The following is a 26,195-nucleotide window of genomic DNA, read 5'->3' on the forward strand; positions in this document are numbered from 1 at the left end:
TGGATTTGTGAGCACAGCTTGCAAGGAACTATGCCATTAGCACTCAGTTTGTCACCCTATTTTGTAGTTCTTTGACTTAGAAGAAAATATGATTGGAAGGGAAGAAGAACTGAAGTTTATGGCTCCAAAACTGTAGGTCTGGAGGCTTTTTTTTCTTCCTTCCTGAAATACTAGATCACTGTAGGTTGTGTTTTGTACAAACTGGAATTCCAAACCACCTTCTTTAAAATGTTAAAATTCCTGCTGTGAGAGCATAATTGACAAATGGTTAAGAAGAATCTTTGAAATAAACATTAATAGGTATTTCCCATCAATTACTGATAGTGTTAAATCAGTGCAGCAGTTTGTCTCATGTAACGTACCTACTACTTAGTTGTTATGCTTTAAGGGAATAACTTGAGACTAGACTTCTTTTACATTTCAGAGTCTTCTTCTAAACTGCTGCTATACTATCAAAATCTTAAGAGTTTCTGAATATCAGGAAAGTCATAGAGGACCATTTCTTTATCTTTTGTTTTCATTTTATGATGAGAACATGGGTATATTAGCCTTATCCTGGAAATATATTTAACTTGATAATTATCTGTGAAAATATGCTGTGTGATCTGTAGCATAGTGGGAGGCTAAATGTTAATCTGCTTGCTGATATTTCCAGTATACACTGTGGAGTTTTTGTTCTGGATGTTCTGGATGTTCAGAGAGAAATTATTAAAAAAATAAGGAGTGTTATTGCACTTCCATGACTGCCTTTCATTTTAATGTAGGCTATAGGAAACACGACTTGATACTCTACCCAGAATTCCCATTTTGTCTTGAGCTCATATTTTTCCATGATAAAAAGTTTATCTGTGTCTTGTCTTTTTCCTAACAGTGAAATCTTAGCAACCAACTTATAATGAAGGAGGGGGAGAGGTTAAAGCATTAAGTCTGAAGTGAGAAGGCAAAACAGAAAGGTTAAGGAAATAAATACACCTCAACAGGGATGACTGCATTTCCAGACAATTCAAGAGAATACTGATTTTAGTTATGTTTAACAGTTCATTTTAAGTACCCCATTAAAATGTAGGGATTCATACCATCGGTCTCCTTGTTGCACATGAAAAAATTTCCTTTTCATATACAGTTATGAATAACTATACACTCATTTCTCCATTTCTGCAAAATTCACCTCTGAACTGTTCTCATATTCCTAATGACTTTATTTAATTTCCACTGACATCTTCTGCATAATTGAGCAGAGATCCACCCATTAGGTTGCTTGGCTACAGCTACAGCTCTGTTTACTCATACTGCTTCATCAAAAATGGGGAGAATGGCTACATGAGGGTGCTTGTCAGTGCTCATGTAAAAGTAATTCCTTATTGAAATCCAGACCACAGGGGCCACCTTAGTGACAGATTGTTGGGTAATATAGCCAATGGGCATGGCAAAACTCCTTTCATAATCAGTTGTTAAACTTTGTTAAAGGGAAGCATGTGCAAGATGGCTTCAGTGCTAAAATCTAATACATTGTAGTATTTCTGGGAGAGAGCGCTACAAAAAATAGAAAAAAAATGATATTAAATTTATCACTCGGTGTCTTGAAATTCATTGCTCAGGATGTAGCCATAGCTTCTCTTTAACGTATAATCCTGTTCTTCCCAGGTGAGACCTCTTCACATGAGAATTTTTAATAACAATAGTACTAATCAAAGCAGATTGGTTTCACTTGCAGGTTAGGACTGTTGTGTAATTCTCAATACCAGTAACACACAAGTTCTACAGATGGTGTTATCCCCTTTTGTTCCTTCTATCTGAGAGGTTCATTCAACCCTGAATGGCGGTTATCTCTTGAGAAACACTTAGGTGGCTGGTATCTGTACTGAATTGTTTCACAATATTTGCTGCTGTCTGGATAGATGAAACCCAACTCTCTGCTGATGTTTCAGTTCAGAGAGTATTTTTGGTTCAGGAGTTTTGTCCTTTCTTTCAATTTATTTTTTATGTAATTACACTTAAGTCTTGAGGGATCAGTGTCAGCTGGTATGCATGAAGAAACCAGCAAGATTTAAAAGCAATAAATACGTAGGTTGTTGGAATTTCTTTTGCACCTCGAGGAAACTCGTTCAGGAACTCACTTAGTAACTGAAAGTACATTTAAGATGGCCTTGACCTGCCATAGACTTTGGTTTTAGTACACAGGTGGAAAGTACAGGATGAAAGGGAACATTCAGAGTCACCTGAACGTGTGTTTGAAAGAGCTTTGGGATGTCATTTCAAGAGTAAAGGAAATATTAAAATAATAGCAATAAAAATAATAAAAAAGATTTCTATATTTTAACAAAAATGTATGAAGCTTGAGCATCAGATGTTTCACTTTTCTGTAATATAACTGATAAGTCTATTTAAACCTGTTTTGGTACATAATTTTTTTCCATCCATATATGTCATAGACAACACAAGCAATATTTCTCTAATATTTAATCAGAATGCGATGGCAAGTAATTTGTCTTTTGAGCCTATGGGTGTTTGTTTCAATGGTAAGTGATGAAACACATCAGAACTGTACTCCAATTTCTCCCTATTTTGATAACTTTATTGGGCATAAGTGTGTGTTTCATGTCATTACAAATATTCCTACTCCAAATTAACTGTAAAAACATGTGTTACCATAATTTAAATCACAAGAGATTTTAAAAGTAAATTCTGTTTCTACCTATTGTTTTCTTTTTCTTTGTGCTGTATTTGATATCTCGGAAGTTAAAAAAAAAAAAGATGGGTGCACCAGCTTCTTGGAGTAACATTAATTGTTTTCTTTTGGCTATAAATCTGAGAACAAAACGATTAAATAGACTGGAGAAGAAGGGGAAACCTCAAATAAAAAGGCACTTACATTTATTGTGTTTTGCAGGGTTCCTTTAGGGAACAACGCATGTCTCTTGAGACTGTGTTTCTTATCCATTTTATAGAGCTCTGGCCTCTTAACAGCACTGCTTTAATGACTTGTTCTTGGGGTTCTGAGTTGGTATCAGTGCTCGCCATGAAAACAAGCCTGTTACAAAGAGGTCAGGTTTCACGAGACAGCAATAGACTTGTAAAAACAGATTTTACTGGCACAAATAAAGTCAGAATTAAGAAGAAAACAGAGATTTGCATAAGGAAACAAGATACAGAATGAAAACGCATTGAGCTAGACTGACAAACAGTGTATAAATTGAAATTGATTGGGAGAGACAAATGGGATTTATTTCTTTTTGTTTCTACGGCCATTATTACTGACATTAATGACTTTTTTCCTGAAGATTTTGAGCAGTTCTGTCAAATTCTAGCTTTGCTATCATTGAAGACTTTATTATTGAGGAACTGCCTTTCTCTTGCTCAGGTAGAAAAATGTTCTTTAAATACCAGCATCAATTAACAATTTATGTTAGAATATCTAGATAGTGTAGCAGAATCTGTTCTTACTTGCTGCTGTGTTGTATTTTTGTTCTGTGAACTACTAATTTTCCACTGGTTTTGGAATTCTTGAGAAGATTTCTGACTTCAATCTTCAACTGTGGTATACAGGATACATTGGAGTAAATGATTTAAACATACATGTTTGTGTGTGGGTGTGTTTAAATATATGTATACTCTATGTATAATATGGGTATTCTATAACGTAGTATATAATGTACTGTATTTACATACATTACTGTATGTAATATACTGTGTAGTATACATAATACTTTATATTACACGTGTATATCTTATACCCATATATCAGGACTGCTCCTGAGGTAATGCCCCCCATTTTATCGTTTTGGCCCATGACATCAGAGGTGGATGTTGGTGGTATGGCAGTAGAGGTTGAACCTTTTCACCAATATTCCATTACATGTTGCTACATGGTTAGGAAGAGAATTGTTCTGTTTCCTCTCCCTGTCCTGTCTCCACCCCATCTCCTGTCAGGCTTTAAATGTTTTGTTGTGGCAACTTTATGCAAGCTGTGGGGTTTCTGTTTGCTTTTAACTAAGTAGTTAATTTGGACTTAATCATGAGATTTATGAATCTGGTACTGTTCAAAACTGAAAGTGGAACACGGGGAACTGTGTTAAATTCTGCAGGTTAGTCCAGTTCACTCTGCGGTGAGGGTGCAGAGTGTGCTGGGGCTGTGGGGAACTGTTTCCAAAAGCCACAGCCAAGCATGGGATTGATACCAGGGCATCTGTGTACTCATCCTAGCAGTCTGAATCACATCTGAGGTGCCAGATGTGCCTTTCCAATGGCCACGGAGTTTGCACCATGCGGTGGCAGCTGCTTTCAGATGGTTATGCTGGGCAGGGCAGTTTGATTGTCTTGTTAACAGTCTTTGGGAGGTCTGTTCACAGCAATGCAACACTTAGGCTCTGATGCTATGATTGGGAATGTTCATTCTTGTAGCGCTGATGCCACTACTGGAGTGCAGTGCAAGAGAAGGGATTTACTCTGACCTGAGGTATTAAGTAGCTGTACTAGTAATAGGATAATTAGGCCTATGTTAGGAGTTTGTGCATGGAAGGTAATGCAATCAGGTGATGTCATATTTCCTTCACACTCCAAAATTCAATTTATTGATGCTGTAGAGGAGTATTAAATTGTGGGGTTGTAGTGGTGGGATGGAGCATTCACTGGAATGCTCTTTGTACATCAGTGGTGTGTGTACTCTGCACAGAAGAGCATCACTGAGAATGCATTACAATAAATAGGAAGTAAAACAGCTGAAACAGTGAATTGAATAGAGGAATAATTTCAACACAAAATTTAAGAGATGATTAACATACAAATATTGATCTACATCATGTTTTTTGTAATTTATACAACAGTAGAAATGTACTTGAAGTCCCATTTTAACCTCAATGGTACCGATGTGCTTATGCAGAGACTGTTCCCTGTGGGGTTACATGGAGTGGGGATATGTGTGGGATTACTCATGTTGTGAGATATACAAAATGAACTGCTTCTGAAGAGCTGCTCTTTGTGTTAATTATGTAGTGAATAGCAGTAAATAGAGCAATTAATTAGAAGCTTTTGTATTCCTTCCCTTTTAGCTTTTATTTCCTCTGCAAAGAAGTCCAACTACTGATTAGTTTCTTAGGTTTCTGTCAGCTAGAAGGTATTTATTGATCTGCCACTTCTGTTGGCTCAATTCTGTGAGCTCCTGAAGTTCTGACTGCTTGAAATTATATTGGAAAGCACTTGGACTTTTGGTATGAAGGTGTTAATACCTAGTTACCATTATTTTGAATTTTTTTGTTTTGTTTTCTTTTTCTATCAAACTGATTGTACAATTCTCCAAATGCTCTTACTAAGGTAAGTATTTTTAAAGGACTAAAATAGACTGTCAAGAACTGAATATTCTGGGAATTTTCTTCTGCAGTAACTTACTTACTTACTTAATTAATAAGTATAGTGGGACCTGAACTACTTACATTGATGTGAATTAGTGTGCTTTCTAGCTGCATGCCAGACAATTTGTACACTTAATTCAATTAGAGGCACATTTTATTTTTTGTTGAAATGTTTATAATGAATTGAGTTAAAATAAAGTTATACTAAGTATACTTTCAACTAATGAAGGCATGCTGTTGAACAAAGTTAATAAGGTAATTAGGTCAGTGCTTCCTTACATGTAGGAAACTGACACGTGGACTGTTGGAAGTGTTTTAGGGTATTTCTTCTATGATCTGGAGCTTGGTTTTTCTAGGAATTTTTCCACACGTTAGTCCTTCAAGTTATATGTTCTCATATTGTTTTTTTAGCCATTTCTGCATTTGAAGTTCAGCCACTTTCAACTGAAGTTCAGGAAGGTGGAGTAGCTCGATTTACCTGCAAAATAGCAGCAAACCCTCCTGCTGTTGTGACATGGGAAGTGAATCGAACAGCTTTGCCTTTATCTATGGACAGGTATGTAGACTTACACATTTCAGGATGTCATTTATTCTCTGTGATATTTCTGAGCCAGCTACAAAAATCTGAATACTTGCAATGCCAGTACTTAAAAAAGTTCTAAGACTACATTGTGTCCACTACTAATTAGTCTAATAGTTAGTAACAGTTGTGTAGTCAATTTTAAATAGATGTTATAAGCGTGAGCCAGAATCATCTGCTCTTGTATATGCAGTAAACATAGAGTCATAGAGTGAATGCTGGCCTATGAACTGTTACTGGAAAATTTTGCATGCAGGTCATTCTCAGGGATGGGAAGTGGTGTGGGATGAAGAATAGGTGAACTTTTTGCTAGGCAGATAGTTTAATCTAATGAGTTTGCTTTCACAGGTACAATGTAGAAGAATTAATGTTGAACCTGCGGGTTGTTGTTGGTTTTTTTTTTTTATTTCTTTAGAGGGCCTTTAAAGAACTATATATGCAGAAAACTGAATTAAATTGCTTTATGTTAGGTAAATTCATTGTAGGAGGGCTTCTCTTGAGCTGAAGCATATAGCCTATTTGTTCTAGCTATTTTCCCCATTCAGACTGCATTCATTGAACCTACTGTTCTTCTTGGCACCCTGCTTTCATTGAATGTGCAACTAGCATGCAAAGGAAGGTAAAAAAAGAAAGAAGAAAGTAAGAAGAAAAACATAAGAATTGAACACATAGGTGGGTCTGTTGGAAATTGCATGCCCTTCAGTGCCGCTGTAGCAGAAATTACTGCCAAGAAACAGACCAACCCGAATATAATAGGGATGTGGTATCCGCCCAAAGAAGATTGGGATGTTTGCTTCTGAGAATGAGAAAGATCTGCTAGTGAAAATATACTGATTCCTCTGCTCTTGTGGTTGCGTTAGTGGGGGAATCTCACCTGTAGTTCACAAGTGCAGGGAGATGAGCCATGTATAGTGGATGTTTCTGAGTCTCCAACCCGCTCCAAGTCAATGTAACAGTGGCTGTTTATAAAGTATTCTCTTCCATGATGCTGTTCACTGGTGGAACATTTATCTACATTTATTTTCTGTTTATGTGGCAGGATAACTGCTTTACCTACAGGAGTTCTTCAGATCTATGGTGTTGAACAGAAGGATGCAGGAAATTATCGATGTGTTGCCACAACGATAAGCAGTAGACGTAAAAGCACTGAAGCAACACTGAATGTTATTCCAGGTACTCAGCACGTGAGATTTTTCCACAGCATTATTGCCTTCTTTATAATATAGCAAAAACACTTTGATGCATTGAGGAACAGTAATTACCTCTGAACTGTTCACCAAAATACTTTCTCATATCCTTCAGCTAACATATTGTTGTGTATTTCTTTGATAATTATTGAAAAAAAATTGTGTAATTTTAGACATCGTTTTTAAAGCTGTGGGTTTTTTTTCATATTTTTATTTTTTGTTTAATAGTCTTTTCTTTCTTTATTCTATTTTTTTAATTTCTATTTTTTCCCCAAAGCTTCAGACTTAAAGCCTTTTCACAAACCAGCTATAATAGCTGGTCCTCAAAACATTACAGCATCTCTTCATCAAACTGTCGTACTGGAGTGTGTAGCCACAGGGAATCCAAAGCCAATCATCTCATGGAGCCGCTTAGGTAGGTCTTATAGTTATGGAATACAATCTTGAGCTTGGGGAGAGGAAATGAAATTGTGTAAAGGGCAGATTTCAGCAGTTAGGTTCCTGTTCTGCGGTGTCATGTAATAGGCAGGCAGCCATTTGGTAGGTTAGGGTAGGGTAAGTGAAACCTTGAGGTTTCCCAAGGACTCACCTGCTTCTGTTGTCCATCTTGCACTGCCCCCAGAGCATAATGGGCAAGGTGCCTGGTAGGGTGGTGACCTCCAGGAGTCTAGCAGTCAGAACAGGATCATTGTTAAGTTAGTGAAGATTGGAGTGGCTGCATCCCACAAAACAATCCTGCAAGTGCTTCTCTACCTATACTTATAAGTAGTGTGTGAGTAGGATTTAGGACTTGTGAATGGGCAGTTTAGACTCTGAATAGCCATAGTCAGATCCCATATAACCTGACTAGGAGGGGAAAAGAAGAGAGGGAGCACAGTAATAAAAGTGAAAACATTCATTGTGGTGTCACACTTTCTGTGAAAATTACCTCAGTTTCTCCTGATGTATACCCGAATGTGAAAGCTGGGACTATACCTGTAGAAGCAAATTATCAGTTGTTTTCTTACGTTTTATTTCTAGAAGTGGGAGAAATAATGGATTGACTCTGTAGCTCTTCTAGGCAAACAAATAAGAAAATAATTACATAACAGGCAGTCTAAGGGCTTTTTCATAGAAAAAATAGAAGAAAATGTATAATGACCAAATACGTTCATTTTATTCCAAACATGATTTAGGATATGGATGGTCCATGTTTGTAAAGGTGATGTGGACATTGGTAGTGTAATAAACTGTATCTTAGTGCAAGCTGACTGGGGAGGTTAACTGGAAAAATAGCATATAATAAATAGCAATAAATGGCTTACCAAGTGGTGCAACCTAACCATCTTGAATGGTCAGATAACTTGAGTTAAGAGCAAAGCGAATGCAAAATGGAAATCTGTGAAAACTCATTTGTGATTTCCCTTTGCTTTTTTTTTTTACCTTTTAACTCTAACCCATACCATGGCCATCTGGGCAACTTTCTTTAAATACACTGGGCAACCTCATAACCACACTTCTTCCACTGTCTCAAATAGACCATAAGTCCATTGATGTCTTCAATACCCGTGTCCTTGGAAATGGGAACCTCATGATCTCTGACGTGAAGGTGCAGCATGCAGGCGTGTATGTCTGTCGAGCCACAATTCCAGGCACACGAAACTTCACAGTAGCAATGGCAACTCTCACTGTGCTGGGTGAGCTTGTTTTGACTTCTACCGGGTTTTAACATCATGCTTTTGTCTTGAGCTCTACACTGGGTTGATTTTTTGTCTCAAAGAAAGTGCACCTAGGGTTATAGAGAGTTTGCCAAGATGAAGCAGAACTGAGTCTGCCTTCTTTTGTTGGAGAGATGAGAAATGTCAGATAGTGAGTGTTTGAGTTACAAACTAGCAGTTCATTTCCACTTAGAGACAGCAAGGTGCAATGCTACATCTGGGAAGAATGACTTTCAACACAGACAAAGAGTGACAAAGTAAAAATATGTAATATACTTGTGTGTCATTAGTGATATTTTGTAGGCTGGAGTTTAATTTGTTGTTTGCTTTCACAAATGCATAAAGCAAAATGTGTAGCAGTTTTGCTTTCTGTGCAGACAGTATGCATTTTTAAACAGATGTACTTCGTTTATGTGTAGTGTGCTTTCTGCATGGGTGTGTGTTTAAGCAGTCTGAGGAGAGAGGTTTGTGGAGGAAAATTCTTCCTTAATTTGAGTGTCCTGACATTTATGTGAGCTTGATTTTTTGCTTGTTACTTATCTATAGCTCCTCCTTCATTTGTGGAATGGCCAGAGAGTTTAACAAGGCCTAGAGCTGGTACTGCTCGTTTTGCCTGTCAGGCAGAAGGAATTCCTGCCCCCAAAATTTCATGGTTGAAAAATGGAAGGAGAATGCACTCCAATGGTAGAATTAAAATGTACAACAGGTAAGATTACAGTTTCTGTGCTTGTAAAGAATACACACCCGTAACAAAGGTTGAGGTTTCACTAAGTGAGTTATAACTAAGTAAACTGGGCATTAAATGTAGCATTATAGACATTTCCAAGGCAGAAGAGACACAGGTTAGTCAATACCCAAAATCATCACTGAAGATTTTATGGTCTCTGCCTTACTAGGGTGGAAACTGAAGTGATTTTACCAGAGTCACTGCAGATCTGCAGTATGGTAGTGGAGACCCAAGTCTTACCAGTTGTTTGAGGCCCATTTCAGTCCTTCTGTAAAGTGGACAGCTCATATTAAAGCTTGTTAAGAAATGACAATCTTCTTGTTCTTTTTGCAGGGAGGAATAGATTTATGTATTTGTTTTCACTGTGCCTGGCTTTTACAGCCATAAACACAAATACTGACATGGGAGGTCTTGAGTTTCACTTCAGGTTGCTAAATTTCACAACTGCACATCCATTTCTAAATGAAGAATTTGTGAAGTATAAGTTATTTAAACTCATGAAACAGAGGCAAATATAACTGTTGTTGCGTTATATAGAGCTAAGTTTATCCAAAATGTGTTTTTTTTTTCTTTTTTCCTTTTCTCTTCTTTTTGGATTCAGTAAATTGGTGATTAACCAGATCATTCCTGAAGATGATGCCATTTATCAGTGCATGGCTGAGAATAGTCAGGGGTCTGTACTCTCCAGGGCCAGGCTTACTGTAGTTATGTCGGAAGACAGACCCAGCGCACCTTATAATGTCCATGCTGAAACAATGTCCAGCTCAGCGATCCTGCTGGCGTGGGAGAGGCCACTGTATAATTCAGACAAAGTGATTGCCTACTCTGTGCATTACATGAAAGCAGAAGGTAAGCAGTTTGATTTGAAATGTATCCGTATACTAATAAATGGTAAGAACTTGAATGACCTTGCAAAGGCTGCCAAATTTGAGTGGCTCGTAACCAGGGCTGTGTCAGAACATATTGGCTCAAAAATCCATATCATAACCAACAGTCATTCATGGGGAAAAATGCTTTTGCCAAATCATCTCATTTGTGGGACTTAGTATTCTTCCAAATCACATTGTCTGATCACTCCAGTGAACAGATTTTGAAGTCAGAAATGGGCTTTAAAACGTGGGACCTACCTACTATTGCCTGTGTTTCCCTCAGTTTGTCCTCAAGGGGAAATTCTACTCATGTTCTCTTCCACATGTGTGCTTGGCAGGGAAGGACAGAGTCCTGGGGGCTTGTAGTGATCAACTTTTCCCTAGATTTGGCTTTTATGTCTGGATCACCAAGTTCTTGTGACTTCGTAGGATTTTGTATGCTTTGGAATAAAACGTGGTGCGTTGTTGACCTTAGCTATCATGTTTTACAATACTAACTTAATAAGAAAGTTTGCATTCCTATAGTGAGAAATATGTATTCAAACTTTTAAGTGATATGGAAATAGTCATGAATGGTTTGCCATGGTCTCTTAAATGTTGTAGAAATTGCTATGTAAACGGGAATGGGTAACTTAAAAGAAAATTTAGTAACTAGACGTTTAATCGCTTAGTGTTATATAATTGCTTTAAGTTAAGGAAATCTTTTAGGTGATGGAAAACAGGAATTTTTCACGAGCAAGGTATTTCTCATAAAACTATCAAAGGACCAGAAAATTTCTTTAGTGTGTGGCTTAAACTAATGTTTATGCTGTAACAGAGCTCTGTTTTCTTGGAGAACTAATTTCTTTTCCCATTTCTATTCAGTAACTCGTTTATTCAAGGACAAGACTGCAGATGCTCAGCTCTGTATGGAATACCAGTCTGACATCTGCTAAGCAGAGGACAGGAAGGACAGCTTAATTACTCTAATACTGATGCAGAAATAGCTGCCTTTTGCTTTTGCAAGTGGGATTTCTCAGGACACAAGAGAATTTTGTCTGAAGGAAGGAAGGAAAGAGTTTTAAAAGATAATGAGGACAAGAGGTGGGGGAAATTACCCCCTACACTTTCAGTCACTGACGTATTGTGCTCACAACCCCCACTCAAAGCTAATATGAATAAAGTCACACTAGATAAGCTATCTAGGTAATTGTATGTCCGGTGCCAGCGTAGAGAGCAGAGACTGGGTAACTTCAAAGAAAACTGGGAAGTTGTCCTTAGGGAAGCCTGCATTTGTGCAGGAAGTACTCTTTCACTGTAGTGAAAATGAGGTATCTTCTGAAATTTGTATTCTACAGAATTCTTATGCAGTCTCTGTCTTATTTGCCTGCTTGTACAAAGACTGTATGTTGTGAAATGAGATTGTTGCTTGGCTTAACTAAAAAAGAAATGACACGATCCACAAAAACAAGCAAACAAAAACCTGAAATGAAACCAACACACAAAACAAAACAAACAAATTAAAAACTCACCCCAATTATTTGAATTTTCTTTCTGTAATATCAATTTTTTCATCTTTCAAGACAGTCTTGTGACATCAAGACATAAAAACATTTTTGTCTTTTTTTTTTTTTTGTATTGTAGGAAAAAACACTGGAGCTCAAAGGCTCATGATCTGCACTCACCTAAAAATACTAAGTGGTAGTCTGTAGATATTTCAGAGGATATTGCCCACATCTCAGGGACATTCTACTGCTTCACTGTGAAATAGGTTCAGGTCTTCTTCCCTGTTTAAATTAAAAAAAAAAAAAGGAAAAAAAAAGTTACTTGAAGAAACTGACAGGTGGTGTTTTTATTTTATTTTATGTTGTAATTTTTGTTCTTTTTTAAGCAGAATATTTTGCATTCAAATCGGGGTCATAGTAGCATGAAGAATAAGGGTCTGATGAGCGTGCATGTTGGAGTGTGTTAATTCCTTGTTAGTAATTCAGAAAAGGCACAAAGGGAACACTGATTGTAGTGGAAGGCAAGCCTTGTTCTCTATTGTGGCTGTTTCATTAGGGCCTCTGCATGAGGCCTAGCAATCCATTCAATGAGAGAACAAGTCCTTTTAATTTGAGCTCAAGGATCTTGTTTAGCAGGTCAGAAATCGTGCCTTGCAATTCCTAATTAACAAGCCATTAACTAGTCTGTTGTGAGATGCTTGTAATCTTGTCTAATTAAAATGCTATCAAGTTAATTCATAAATGTGGGAAACTTAATGCTGGAATTTGCCTTTCGTTTTGTTTATAAATTCAGTTGTGAAGAGGAGGAGCTGGCTCTTACAGAGTTTTGATTAAGTTGACATGCATTTGGTGTGAATTGTTCCTTAACACAGCAGCTTTCACCACACTTATTCCACTTTATAGCCTTCCTCTATAGGAATAAAACCCAACAAAGACAAGAACTGCCGCTTGCATTACTATGCATATTTTAATGAGAATTGCTGAGAATTTTTTTTTCTGTCTCTTTTTCTCTCACTCTTTTTATTTTTTTTTTTAGCAACTCATTAAGGAGCAAAATACTTTTGAAGCTCATTCTGGCTGTTCCTATTGGCTTTATTCCAAATTAAAGAAAAAAGTGTCAATCAGATGTACTAGAATTTGCGGGCTAGAATGAGATCCTTTTGCTGAATAATTTCTTTGTTTTGTGTTATTTGAGGGGTGGAGGGTTTTATGTTTGGGGCTTTGTTTTGTTTTGTTTTGTTTTGATGGAGTAGAGCCTTTGCATTCCTCCCACACTGCTATAGTAAGGCTCTGTAAATAGGTTTTGAAAAAGCCTCCTGACTCTAAACAAATAGATTTAGAAGTTTGCTCTGAATTACAAGGCTATTAGAGCTTGTCTGTTGTGTTACTGTATATTGGGCGCAGTTTGTTGTGACTAATTTTAAAAAGAGGTTTAGAGCTGCATTCAGCATTCCTGATTCAGGAAAATCCTGAAACACCATTATGTACACCACAGTAATACACAGTTACTTCTGTGCATAAATGAACTCTACCTCATAGGCTGAAAGAACAGAGGTAAGCTGGGTAAGAAAATGAAATAACTCTGTAAGATCTCACAGCCAGATACTGTTTAGAAATTATATGGAATTTTTGTTTGTTTAACCCTTGTTTTATGCCAGGTTTAAATAATGAAGAGTACCAAGTGGTCATCGGAAATGATACAACTCATTACATTATTGATGATTTGGAGCCAGCCAGCAACTATACCTTCTATATTGTAGCTTACATGCCTCTGGGAGCCAGTCAAATGTCAGATCATGTGACTCAGCACACCCTTGAAGACGGTAATACAGATAAATACCACTGTTTTTAAGTGAGCGTTTTTATTCACCTTGAATAGAAATGTGCAATCAAGTGTTAATGGGTTTCAAGGATCCAGTGAATGAGTGAGACTTACAGATACTAGCAATGTAAGACTGAGCCAGCTAACAAAAGCAATGAGAATAAAATAACCTTCTGACAGGACAGCACTGTATATTACAACCGTTTTATTTTTACATTGAAAGATATTTCATTAAATCAGATAAATTATCTTTTCAAATCTTCCTCGCTGCTGAGGAATTGAGCTGGAAGCCTAGGATGTCATCTTTGTGACTTTCTTTCTCAGGCATCTAAAACATGAATTGAGTTGCACACCCAGTGCATCTTGTGTAATTTTGAAGGAAGATTTGGAGTAACAATTTGATGTACCAACTGTTCTTCCCTTTTCTGTTGTTGCTGTTGTTTGTCATTTGCATTTTGTTTGGTTTTTGGTCTTTGCTTGTTTGAGAAGGGACACAAATATGATAAAAGGGCTGGAGCACCTATATTATGAAAGGTTGAGGGAGCAGGATTTTTTCCATAGTCTTTTAGTGGCAGGAAAAGGGGGAATGGCTTTAAACTAAAAAAGGGAAACTTAGGATCAAAAATCTACAAAACTGCTTATTACAAGTACCTCATCATAGGTTAAGGTGTCAAATGAGAATTTTACATCTTTCTTTTTCCAGAGCTGAAAAAATGTTGTCCTTTTCCTTTTCAGTTCCGTTGAGAGCTCCTGAAATTAGCTTGACAAGCCGGAGTCCTACAGATATTCTTATCTCTTGGTTGCCAATTCCTGCAAAATACAGGAGAGGCCAGGTGGTACTGTATCGTCTGTCTTTCCGCCTCAGCACAGATAGCAAAATCCAAGTCTTGGAGCTTCCAGGGACTTCAGATGAGTACCTCCTTGAAGGGCTGCGGCCTGACAGTGTCTACTTGGTTCGTATTACTGCTGCAACAAGGATTGGCTGGGGAGAGGCATCTTTGTGGACCTCTCATCGAACTCCAAAAGCTACAAGTGTGAAAGGTAATAATTCTTATGTTACCCACCGCCTGGAGATGGGCCAATGGGGGGCTTCATCTGAAGGAGCACATTTTTTCTGATAGATAACACAAGGACATGAAACAAGTTTTCCCAATACATATTCTTATCCTAGTGATATAGGGGGATAGTGTTCTAATGATGATTTTGTGCATGATCTACACATGCTAACGATTTTAGTGTCAAGATCAGAAGTTTTCAAGAAACAAATCTGTCTTGTGCTTTATATGTGACAGCAGGAGGAAAAGCCGGTGTATTATTTTTGTGTCAATCTTTCGTTGTTATCACAGGCTGATGTTCATGTGTTTGATACAGTGGTAGGAAATAGAATTAAAATGTTTTAGCTTTTAGCCTTATTTCCAATGGTAATACAGTTTTCTTCTGTTCTACATGATTTTAATAAAAACCAAACAAACCCAGAAAACATAGCTCGTAGCTGTTCAGAGTAAAGCTCTCCTTCATATTGGTACAGTATACAGTAGCAGACTATGTGGGTGCATAGGGGAGCTGTACTGACATGTGTCTGCTCTACAAACAAAATGCACAGTTTGAATGTGCAGATTGACTCATTTGATATCTGATTTAACTTTTTAAAGCTGAGTTTTGGCTTACATTATTATTTATCAATGTCATATAGAATATTCAGTTTTGCATGAATGGCTTAGAGATATGGATTTGAGTTTGTAACTGTATTTCTTAGCTTAGTCCACATCCATCTCATTTGAATTAATAGGCTTTTGAGTTAGCAGATTATTAGCTCTTGATGAATTGTGATGTTATTGCTATTTACATTTGTTCTGGCTTATTTTAGAACAAGAGATAATTTTATAAACTTTGATTTATCCTGATTTTCTTTTGAAAAAAAAAAAAAAAGAATTGAAAATACTTAAAAAAATTGTTTTGAATTCTTTTTGAGATATTGAATTTAAAAATGACTATTTCTAATTTACCTGAAGTAATGCTTTTAGCTTAGCTACAGGGAATCAGACATCCTAAAAAAGAAGTAGGTGAGTATACAAATAAACTAGAATCAAAATATTGAGTGAATCTTTGAGTGATGGGCACTCTGATTTTAACATAGGATTTTGTTTTACTTAAATATAACAATATTATGTATATTTCTCTGAAATCAGCACCGAAGTCTCCTGAGCTGCGTTTGGAACCAATGAATTGTACAACCATTACAGTACAGTGGCAGCGGGATGCTGATGACACTGCAGCTATTCAAGGGTACAAGTTGTATTACAAGGAAGAAGGCCAGCAGGAAAATGGACCTATTTTGTTGGATGCCAGTGATCTTGAGTATACTGTCAGTGGTTTAGGTAAGTACAGAAAATATTTCTTAACCATTCTGCAAGGCAGTAAAATCAAAGGACGTCTTCAGACTTATAAGGCTACTGTGTTAGGTTTGGCCATCCATATTCTTAGCAATAAGCTATTTAAACTGGAGTTATGCTGTTGATGGATAACCCTGTCTGTATCCTTAAATATGTTGTGCAACACTTAGATAACCAGATCTTGTTAATCTTGTAAGTTAGAAGGACACCCAACTGCATGCCACAAGATACAGAACTGGTAAATACCCATCTTTTTAATACTGAGTTTAATACTTGATATTTTCAGCTTTTGTGTGTTTATGGTTGCTCTAGTGACAGTGAAAGATGAATACAAAGTACCAAAGATTTTTCTCTGGAGATTCTAGGTTATGTTTCTGTTATTTGTAGCCTTTGTCATGGCTATACTGCCCAGCAAGCACTGCTCACACTGGCATGGCTATAGGGCACATTACTATAAATTCCTGCAAGTATTGGTGGGATACTGCAGTAAAATGAGTTAAAAATGCCTTAAAGAATTAATAGGATAGTAACATGCCCTGGGTAGTAGTTAGTAGCCTCTCTGCATGTTTTCCTTTATATTTTAAGTAGTACTGCTAAATGTTTGCAGAGCTAAACACAAAAATTAGAGCATGGAGCAGTCTGTTACAGTCTTTCAGGTGACGATCAGACTGTTTCCTCCTGCAGCTCTTGCTTTGCATATCAGTACAGTTGTCTTCGTATCACCCCTAGTAAAAAGGTGCTTTTGTTTATATATTAAAGCTGAGATTTTCTAAAATAAAAAGATGTGATCTATAATATAATCAGTAAAACTAAAATAGGACTTGACACTCAGCATTTGAAATATGTCAAGATAGTTTACTTGGGGGTAAGGTGGAGAACTGAATTATCAGAATTGACCTGTGGTCTTAACTAGGTCAGATGGCCTCTTGACCATGATCAGACATTTCTCATCTGCTGCATACAGTTGAGATACTATTTTAGGGGAGATCATAGGAGAGAGCACTCTGATCTGTTAACTGGACAGCTGGCCATCTGTGACCATTCCTAGCAAGAGCATCTGGCAGCAGCTGACTGTTTAACAAAGCTGTGAGACAAAAGGGCATTGGCTTGGAAGGTTGTGCTGTCTATGTGTCCTAGGACATAAATGTTTTTTGGGTTGTTGTTTGTTTGTTTTGTTTTGACTTCTCATTAAGCAGTTACTAAACAATAATTTCAAATAGACAAATTTATTAACTGTGTGACTCCCATCATGGGAATTGTTCAGTATACTAATCCTCCTCAGATTAAAATAATGTTTTCACAGGATTATGTTTATAGTATATTATCTGTATGTCTTTTATTGGGTTTTCTTTCCAGTAAGCATGTAGACAGAGGACACAATGAAAGCAAAATGAGTTTGGGAAGGTAGAACTTTTACGTAGTCATACTGTTACACAAATTCTAGGATGTATGGACATGGAAGTTTGACATGCTTGAATTAACCATTTATTGATGGGGCATAGGATATTTTGAGTGTTAATTCCTTGCCTTAATTCTAAATATCTACATGTGGTGACCAAAGCAGGGCACATCACATATAGTCTGATAGCCATTCCTTATATTTTTATTGTGTGTGTAATTTATAATGCCATAGGTTAGACCTGCTGAAGAGCATGTGTTTTCCTGCAACTTTCAAATAGACATCAGCTTTTTAATTTTTTTTTTTTTTTTGGAGCATATAGAGTTATTTGAAGTTAACTTTCCTGTGTAACTTTCTCATAGAGATAGTACCTGTTTGATTACTGTATTTACCCATTGAGAAAAACTTCTGAGCACTAAATTATTTCTTAGAAAACGGTACACAACCAACCTTATTCTTCAGGTAGTAGGTGCACCTGTGGAGAATATAGCAGGTAAGATGATAAACAGTATATAAAACAACAGTGTAGCAACAACCATGCAGTAATAAAGGACTTGATTTGCTTTTCTTTGTATTTTTTGTGAATAATCTAAACCATTTAACTAGGTTATTTTATTTAGATATTTCTAATAAAAATATGACTTATTAGGAAGCGGCCCTGCCTGTTAAAATTTGAGATGAAACAAAGAAAGCCATCTATCTAGGTTTCTGACTATGGTAAACTGAATCATGGACTGGACAGTGGCTTTGAGAAGTAATTGTCTATCATCCATTTGCCTCTTCTTTGGACACTAATTCACAGAATCACAGAATGGTGACTAATCAATGAAAACTACGGACTTATTGACAACCTCTTTAAAATAAAGGACCTTCAATGTCTTCATTACGAGCTACATTGGTAGAATATTTATTGCAAGTGTGAGATCTTAAAGGGCAAGGTGTGTTTAGAGACTTCATTTTCATAGATGTTGGACAACATGGTCAAATAGAAGGCTGTTTCTCATTTGTGAATGCTCATAGACGTTTTCTGGTGGGAAAGTTTGTGTATTTTCTCATTCATATCTGTTGCCACTGAACAGTTTGTCATGACCTAAGGCTGCTCTACCATTTTCTTTTCCTTGGCGTAGTTAATAAATTGCAGATAGAGTTCTAAAGAAATGTGGAGCATAACAGTTAAGTCTCTCCTTTGAATATTTTTCAGATGTCGATACATATGTTCATCAGTTGTGCAAAATCGGTGTTCAGGGAAGACAGTTAAATTTGTGGCAACTGACATTTATTAGAATATCAGAACTCATGATTTCTTAACAAAGAAAACATTAGCATTGACACTATAAACACTGCTAATTGCATTTATTATTGCTAACATTGGTGAATTAGTGTTTAATGACTTACAAACAGCTACTGGATCTTTCATGGAAGGACAAGGCTGATAAAGCAGAAGCAGTGATGGCAATGTACAATAGATTTCAATGATTGAACATTAAATATAGCAATATGATTATTATGCTGTATGTTTTAATATGTTGTGTGTCTGAACCTTACATTTTGAGAATGGATCTCTCCTACTCTAGTGTGAGTCTACCCAGTTACTTCTGTCTATTTTTTAAATGGATTATTTGGTGTGGTAATCACTAGGTAAATGGAATTAAATTATCTGATGAGAGTCAGGGCCGCCTTTCTCAAAATAAATATTCAGTTTCACATGGATGTTTCTTTGTGTTACATATCTTGGCATTTATTTTTCAATAGTAAACCATTTCCTAGTCCACTGTAAAATTCCATTATCACTTGAATTTGCCACAGGAGCATACCCTTGAGTGCATACCATGCATTTTTTACTCTATTTTTAATTCCTCCTTTCCTTAGTCCTGCTGTAGAAAGTTCTGACACTTTACTTCCAGCCTGGAGAAGAGAAGGCTCTGGGGAGACCTCGCTGCAGCCTTTCAATATTTAAAAGAAGCTTTTCAAAAGACTTTTTACACAATCTGATAGCGATAGTGCAAGGGGGAACAGTTTTAAACTAAAAGAATGGAGATTAAGATTGGATGTCAGGAAGAAATTCTTTACTTGGAGGTTGATGATGTGCTGGTACAGGCTGCCTAGAGAAATGCCCCATCCCTGGAAACGTTCAGGCTATATTGGATGGGGCCCTGGGCAGCCTGATCTGTTGTGTGGCAGCCAGGCCACGGCAGGGGTGTTGGAATTGTATAGTCTTCAAAATCACCTCCAACTCAAACTATTCTGTGATTCTGTTCTAGGCAGTCCATCTTTCATTGTGAGGTTTGATGATACTGCTGTTACAGATTCTGTTTCTGTTTCAAAAGCTGCAGCTAGACAGATTAAAATCAAATTTAGCTTCTTGCTTAACTGATTCAAGAAAGCATGACCTACTATGTGTTATAACACAAGTTCATTGTTCTTAAAGTTGCCTAGAGCTCTCCCCCTCTGGACTTTAATTGAATTAGAAAGATAAATTAATTAGTTATTATCATGCTAGTAACAGCAGTATTTTTTACTAATTAAGTGAATGGTGATGAGGGAAATGCAACATGTTCTTGTGCCATTAACACTTTCTATGCTTGGAATAGGAGGAAAGGAAGAATACACTCTGCAAATTCATGCTTCCGTAGTTGCTCCTGGAAGCTCTACCACCTTCTGTGATGGCAGTTACAGTGAAGATTTCAGAAACTTGCACTTAGGTGACAAGGCTTGTGTAGGACGTAACTAAAGGCACAAGAAACCCTGAGACAATCAGGTTGTGGCAGAGATGTGTACACCTTAGGTGCTCTTTTGTTTCTGTTGCACGCAAGATGATATCACACTAAATAACCGTTTTCAGCCAGAAACACCTTAGGGGATGGAAAAACTGGTCTGTTAGCTTCAGTGAAAATGCCTTGAGCATGTGAACACACATAGCTTGGCCTTAGCATGGCCCCTCCCCAGGAGAGCCTGTGAAATGCTGTCCTGTGCTGGGACTGCAGACCTGGGAGCACTGCTTACTCCCCAGGACTGGATGCTGCCAGGCTGCAGGAGCTGGGCAGAGCCTGCTGGCGACTTGTTGAGCATGAGATCAAGTGTGCCTCCTTTTATATATGTGTGTGTGTGTGTGTGTACATATACGTGTGTGTGTATATATATATATATGTGTATATATATATATAAATGTTACAATAATAATTGTTTGGTAATTCCGGGGAGGCTTGGAGATACTGCAGGCCTTCCATCTGGGAAAGCTTCTTGGGGTTATCTAAAGCTACTTAACATGTTGGATATAGCAAACCCTTGCTGCAGCTTCTGGTACTCCAGTTTTATAATACCTAGTGGCTTCCTACTGCTCAATCCAGTTCTTTTGGAGAATATAATTAGATTCTATCAGACTCATTTATTTAATATACTCAGTGTTATTGGAACGTTTGATCTTAGTGAACGAAACTTTCTGCGTGAAAGAAAGTGAATGAAGTTTTCTGTGGAAACTTCAAGTCCTATCTCTGTGATTGCAGAGTGGTGAATGAGGCAAATTGCATTACTCCCCTCAGCTGGACAAAATGTCTTAGTGCTTTGTGGAGAATTTGTCAAAATCTAAAGTATACAAAGTCATATTTTGTGGCCCTGCATGGACTCTGCTCTGAAAAGGAACTTGTGCTGCAGAATTAGACAGCTACCTATTGTGCTTAGTATTCCTCCAGAGACTTGCTTGGCCTTCAGTTGTTTAATTTTGCCTGGATCTATATATATGGCTTTATAACGATGATTATAGCTGAGCTTCAGTCTAGAGCAGCAAAGACAAGGTGATTCTACAATCCATAGAAATGGAATAAAGGCATATAAAAAAGGCAGTGCAAAGAATTTCTCCCATTAAACTGTCAGTTGCGTGTCACCCAAGTGCCTTTTCAAACAATTTCATAAAAGCACTTAGGAAGTTTCATGAAGTAGATACAGTGGGCAGATGTGGCATAGTGGTTTGTTCTGCATCCTATTGCAATTGCATGTGCAAGAAGGTGTAAAATCTTAGCATCTTTGCCATGTTTCTCATTAAGAACTACATATGTTGTAATATTGAGAAGAAATACTTCATGAGCATGTTCTTTTATTTTTTTTTATTTCAGATCGTGACTATCAGTGTGTTGAGGTTGTTATTTCTAAGAGCCAGGCCTATAATTTAAGTCCCATCCTAGGTTTTGTTGGTGACAAAATGTAGTCCTGCATATTTGTATTTGAAAACTGTGGGCCACCCAAGATTACATATGTGAAAATTGATCTTGCGGTCTGGTTATGGGTTATTATGAATACTTAGCTTGGGATTCACAGGTGAATTTCAAGGAACCAAGCATTTGAACAGTTTAATAAAATAGTGTGAAAGAAACAACACGACTCTTCTCACTCAGTATGCTTTTCATTTTTGTTCTTTTATTTTTTATTTCCTGTTTCATATTTAACTGTTTTCAAATTGTATTTGATAAAGTTGAACTTAGAATTGCAGGACTCTTGTACTTTTGCTTGAGCTACTTTATGTTGGATAAGATATTCACTGTGAAATTTTGATTTAAACAAGCTATAGCTGCCTTTAAAAAAACATAAATAAAAATCAGAAATGGCAGCTATTCTTAATAAAGTACAACTACTACTTTTTTTTTTTTTTTGCTTATAGTAATAGATGATAGTACTGTGTGCTGTATATACTGGAACCAGTGTATTGACACTGCTGCATTGTGAAAAGTGTCTAATAGCTCAGTAGGTGACCAGGACAAATATTATCATTTATTACTACTGTTTACAGCTGGGTCAGTTGAGTGTTTACTCATGCTGATTACATCCTTAAACTAAACCTCTTATCTGTCAGCTCTCCTGATTGTATGTAACAGGCTTGCTACTACTACTTATCAGTTAAAACATGAGAGATTTGCTGGGTGAGGGGAGAAGGAATTGGCCAAATTGCACAGGAATAAAAGCAAAAGCCCTAGAAGACTGGGCATGTTTAAAAGCTGCCTTTTCCCAGCTGTGACCTCTAACTCTTTTGCAGACATGGCGATTTATGTATATTTGTATTTAACAATCCCAAACTCTCAGGCTAGTCCTGCTATGATAGCATGCTTCTACTACATGTCAGTAAATGAGAGAGACACATTCCTTACTTCATAATCGTAAAGGGCGGACCTGTCACCACTTTAAATGAGCCTGTCTCCTAAATGCAGACGTGGCATATCTGCATATCACTTCTTCCTTTTTCGATTCTCCTGAATTAAAAAGGAAGGGGGAGAACCTCTTACGATTAAAAGGGGCAAGAGAGGGGGCATTACTGCATTGTATCTTTCCGTTTTTACTTGCAAAACATCAAAGCCAATGCTGCTTTGGTAAGCTTTTGTCCCTTCTTTGTGGAGAACCATATTGCATGGTACAGGCCATAAGTGTAAATAGAGATCAGATATTTTTTTCCAGTTACTGAGGTTAGAGTTTACAAGCTGGTGCGCTATGTTTTGTTTCAAGTGCGTGTCAGTGCTGCTAATTCCTCTGGACATATTTGTAGCAGTTCTTTCCAGATTCAGATTTATTGCTGTTAAATGTGTAGAATCTTAGATGGGTGGCGGAAGGGAAGGAATGAAATCTTTGTTTTGTGCTGTGTTTTTTTGCTAAGCAATTGTTGGTCTGTTATGCAGCTTGATGTGGAGCAGGGCAAGTGAGTGGAGTGTGAGGAGGTTGGATAGTGCAAATGCACTGAGATGAGGTGACCAGACTAACTGATTTGCAGACTGACCCAATTCTATAAGCTTGTGCCTCCCTTGTGAAATGAAAACACTAAACTTCTCTGTTTGGATGAAAAATCAATTCAATCAGGTTATAAACTGAATTTCTACCAAGCAAAACTGAAGCTTGCCTTTGTCGTGTGTCCCTTTGTCAGAGCTTATTGGCAGGACGTCCTTTACAGCAATTGTGTCTCTGGCTCCCACTCATACGTACAACAAAATGGGAATCCTAGATGAACATCAACTTGTTTTTCACTTGAGAGGCCAGTTAAGTATCAGCTGCTAACACTGCACACTAATTGTGCAGTTCAAGTGCCACATCTGTAAAAATGCAGTGCCTTCCTTCCTGCATAGTTCTGTAGTTAATAGTTCTCTTGCATTGCACTCTATCACATATTTATCTCATAACTGCTTATTTTCAGTTGAATTTTAATTCTCAGATGAAAAGATCACTCTGATTATTGTCTTCTTTCTCACAGTACAACCTTTGTTAAAAAAAACCTTGATTTGTCTGTTCTTTTTGGTTTTAACTGGCATCCTGAAGTAAATCTGCCAGTGTTGTTTTTGCAGGTAAATGTTATTTTCGCACAGTTTATTTGTAATAGAAAGCTTTAATTAATGTTTAGTGTGTTTGTCAGTCTTAAATTACACCACCAAACCTCTCAATAGTTTACTAATTCAGCCAGCAGGCAACTTTAACAGGTGCCAAAATACTGAAATCTGCAACATGTGTATTAGAGTAACTGTTTTGGTGTTGATTAAAATGTCACCTGTGACAAAACATGACAGATGCTGGGTGAGAGGAATCTCTACTTCTATGAGTTAAATTCCGAATCATTACACAGTTTTAAAGTGAATGGAGAATGATTTGTCCATGTGAGAAGGCAGGTGAGACCTCGCTTAGTTAAGATCTTTCAGATCTTTCAGAACGAGGTAAATTCTGTGCTGCAAGGATTGCCTTGTATTTTTTTTTTAATGTAATCTTGAAAGTGCTCTCTGAACTACTCCAGTTTGAATCCATTTGTCTTGAAGAACAGTCCTCATTGAACCATGCCTTGACTTTTGCAGTAATCCATTGTAACTTTGCACACCAGTTGCACTTTAAAGGTGAGGGACAGGGGGAGGGAAGAGCACAGAATGAGATTGAATGTACTGTTCTTCAAAAAACAAAATAGTGTCTTAAGCCTGGCTCTCCGAAGGAACAGTGGCGATTGTCTGGGTGAAGGAAGTTTCATTGTTTCCTGTGTTGATGCCTTGTAACAGTTTTGCAGATTAAAAATATCATGACACAGGTTTTACAAAAGGTAATGGTTGAGATTGTGTTGCCAGGGCCCACTCTGGTAGCATGGAGAGTTTCTGGCAGTTTTTTGGGAACACTTTCTATCTCTCTGTCAGCTTCCTCCAAATCTGAGTCCGATACGGTTGTTTTCTCTTGGGACATCGGACTGATTGTGCTGCAGCTCCAAGAAGTGGAATCAAAGGTGCAGTGCAAAGCACTGAAAATTGGAAAGGGGTGAGGAAGGGGTTATTTGCATTCTGTCAAGATAACCCACCACCTCTAGCACAGCAAACTGTGTCTTGTTGTAAGTATATGAATATACAATCGTAAAGAGATCAAAATCTTGAAGGAAATGCTCTCTGCTGTTCTGTGTTCTTAAGGTAGAAATTACAGCATTTAAGGCTAACTCTGTGTGGGAATTCAGTTGGGAAATTGTGTCATGTTGATTAACAGTTAGGATGTGTGCAAATAGTGTTTCCTTGTTGTTTTGCTGGAGCTGAAGGTTGATGCTTGCTTCATGAGAATGACATATTGATCACTACTGAAAATATTTGCAATTCTACTGAGGAAAAATCCTCAGGAAAACTCTAATTCACTTTTGAAATGGTTTGAGTATTACAACCAATCCATAATAACACATTTAACAGCTATATTGTAGAGGTTACCAGGCTAATTTATTTACTGTAAAATACAGTTTTAAAGAGAAAAAAAAGCAAGCAGGTAAAACGACAGACATGACTATATCGTTTCTCATGTTTCTTTATTAAAAACAGGCAAATAAAAACCAACAATAAAACAACAGCGACAAAAATAAACACAACAAACAGAAACAAACAAAAGTGATGCACATTTGTGTTTTTGCAAACATTTTTTTTAATCTAAACAAAAGTTTATATTTCTTTTTCTGAAGTGCGAGGATTTGTGTCTGAGAGACAGCATTATTTAATTTGCTATTTATTGGACTTCATTAGTAAAATACTTAAGTCCTAGATTGCAAAGAAACTGCTCCTTGGAGAAGGCTTAGAGAAAAGTCCTGTTATAGGAAATTAAATCAACATTGTCCATTAATCATACTGCATGTCAACCCCCAGACCTCTCTTGATTGTTCTTGGTGAATGTGAGGAACCATTAGATGTGTGAGGTCCTTAAAGGTCTGAGTAAGTCAAAGGGGAAGAGTTTAAAAAAATGCCAGTATTAGCACATGAAAGGGACTTCAGAGTGGACAGAAGAAAACATTTGCTGTACTGGGCTGGTTACATTTCTTCATTTTTTTTCCCCAGTGTTTTTAATTGTGTTTTTTTTTTCCTTTAACAAAAATCCAGATGTTGTGATCAGAATGTTAACATTAGTTTCTCCTGAGTTTTTTTTCTTTTTTCTTTATTTTGGGTCGTGTTGCTGCTTTTGATAAAGTAAGAGAAGAATAATGGTGGAGGTTCTTTATGAATTAATTGTTAATGACAAACAAATGCACTTCTAAAGCAGAGCTTTGCTTTTTGATAACATTCCTGTCCAGAGGATATTTGCCATGAAGGCATTATTGCTAATAGAAGCATTTCTCTGTTTTGGGAGGTGATGCAATTGTGAAAAAGCCAATGTTTTTTTGAGGCATCTGGGGGTTGTGCTTTTGTGGCAAATGAAGGGAGAATATGTGGGAAGTGGAGAAAAA

The 26,195-nt window shown here is 37.1% G+C and overlaps 1 protein-coding gene across 1 annotated transcript in view; it reads left to right on the top strand.

The window, feature by feature from the left end:
- PRTG (protogenin) overlaps nucleotides 1-26,195 on the top strand; it is a 77,305-nt gene that overhangs the window by 25,456 nt on the left and 25,654 nt on the right. Inside the window, exons 3-11 of the mRNA XM_065733766.1 lie at nucleotides 5,760-5,904; nucleotides 6,968-7,101; nucleotides 7,393-7,530; nucleotides 8,633-8,791; nucleotides 9,359-9,518; nucleotides 10,141-10,388; nucleotides 13,551-13,715; nucleotides 14,450-14,755; nucleotides 15,904-16,092. Coding sequence (XP_065589838.1) covers nucleotides 5,760-5,904; nucleotides 6,968-7,101; nucleotides 7,393-7,530; nucleotides 8,633-8,791; nucleotides 9,359-9,518; nucleotides 10,141-10,388; nucleotides 13,551-13,715; nucleotides 14,450-14,755; nucleotides 15,904-16,092 — 1,644 coding nt within the window. The remainder of the gene's footprint in view (nucleotides 1-5,759; nucleotides 5,905-6,967; nucleotides 7,102-7,392; nucleotides 7,531-8,632; nucleotides 8,792-9,358; nucleotides 9,519-10,140; nucleotides 10,389-13,550; nucleotides 13,716-14,449; nucleotides 14,756-15,903; nucleotides 16,093-26,195) is intronic.

The sequence above is a fragment of the Cyrtonyx montezumae genome, unplaced genomic scaffold (assembly GCF_038088225.1).
Source record: "Cyrtonyx montezumae isolate F1298 unplaced genomic scaffold, pur_monq_1.0 scaffold_17, whole genome shotgun sequence".
NCBI lineage: Eukaryota > Metazoa > Chordata > Aves > Galliformes > Odontophoridae > Cyrtonyx > Cyrtonyx montezumae.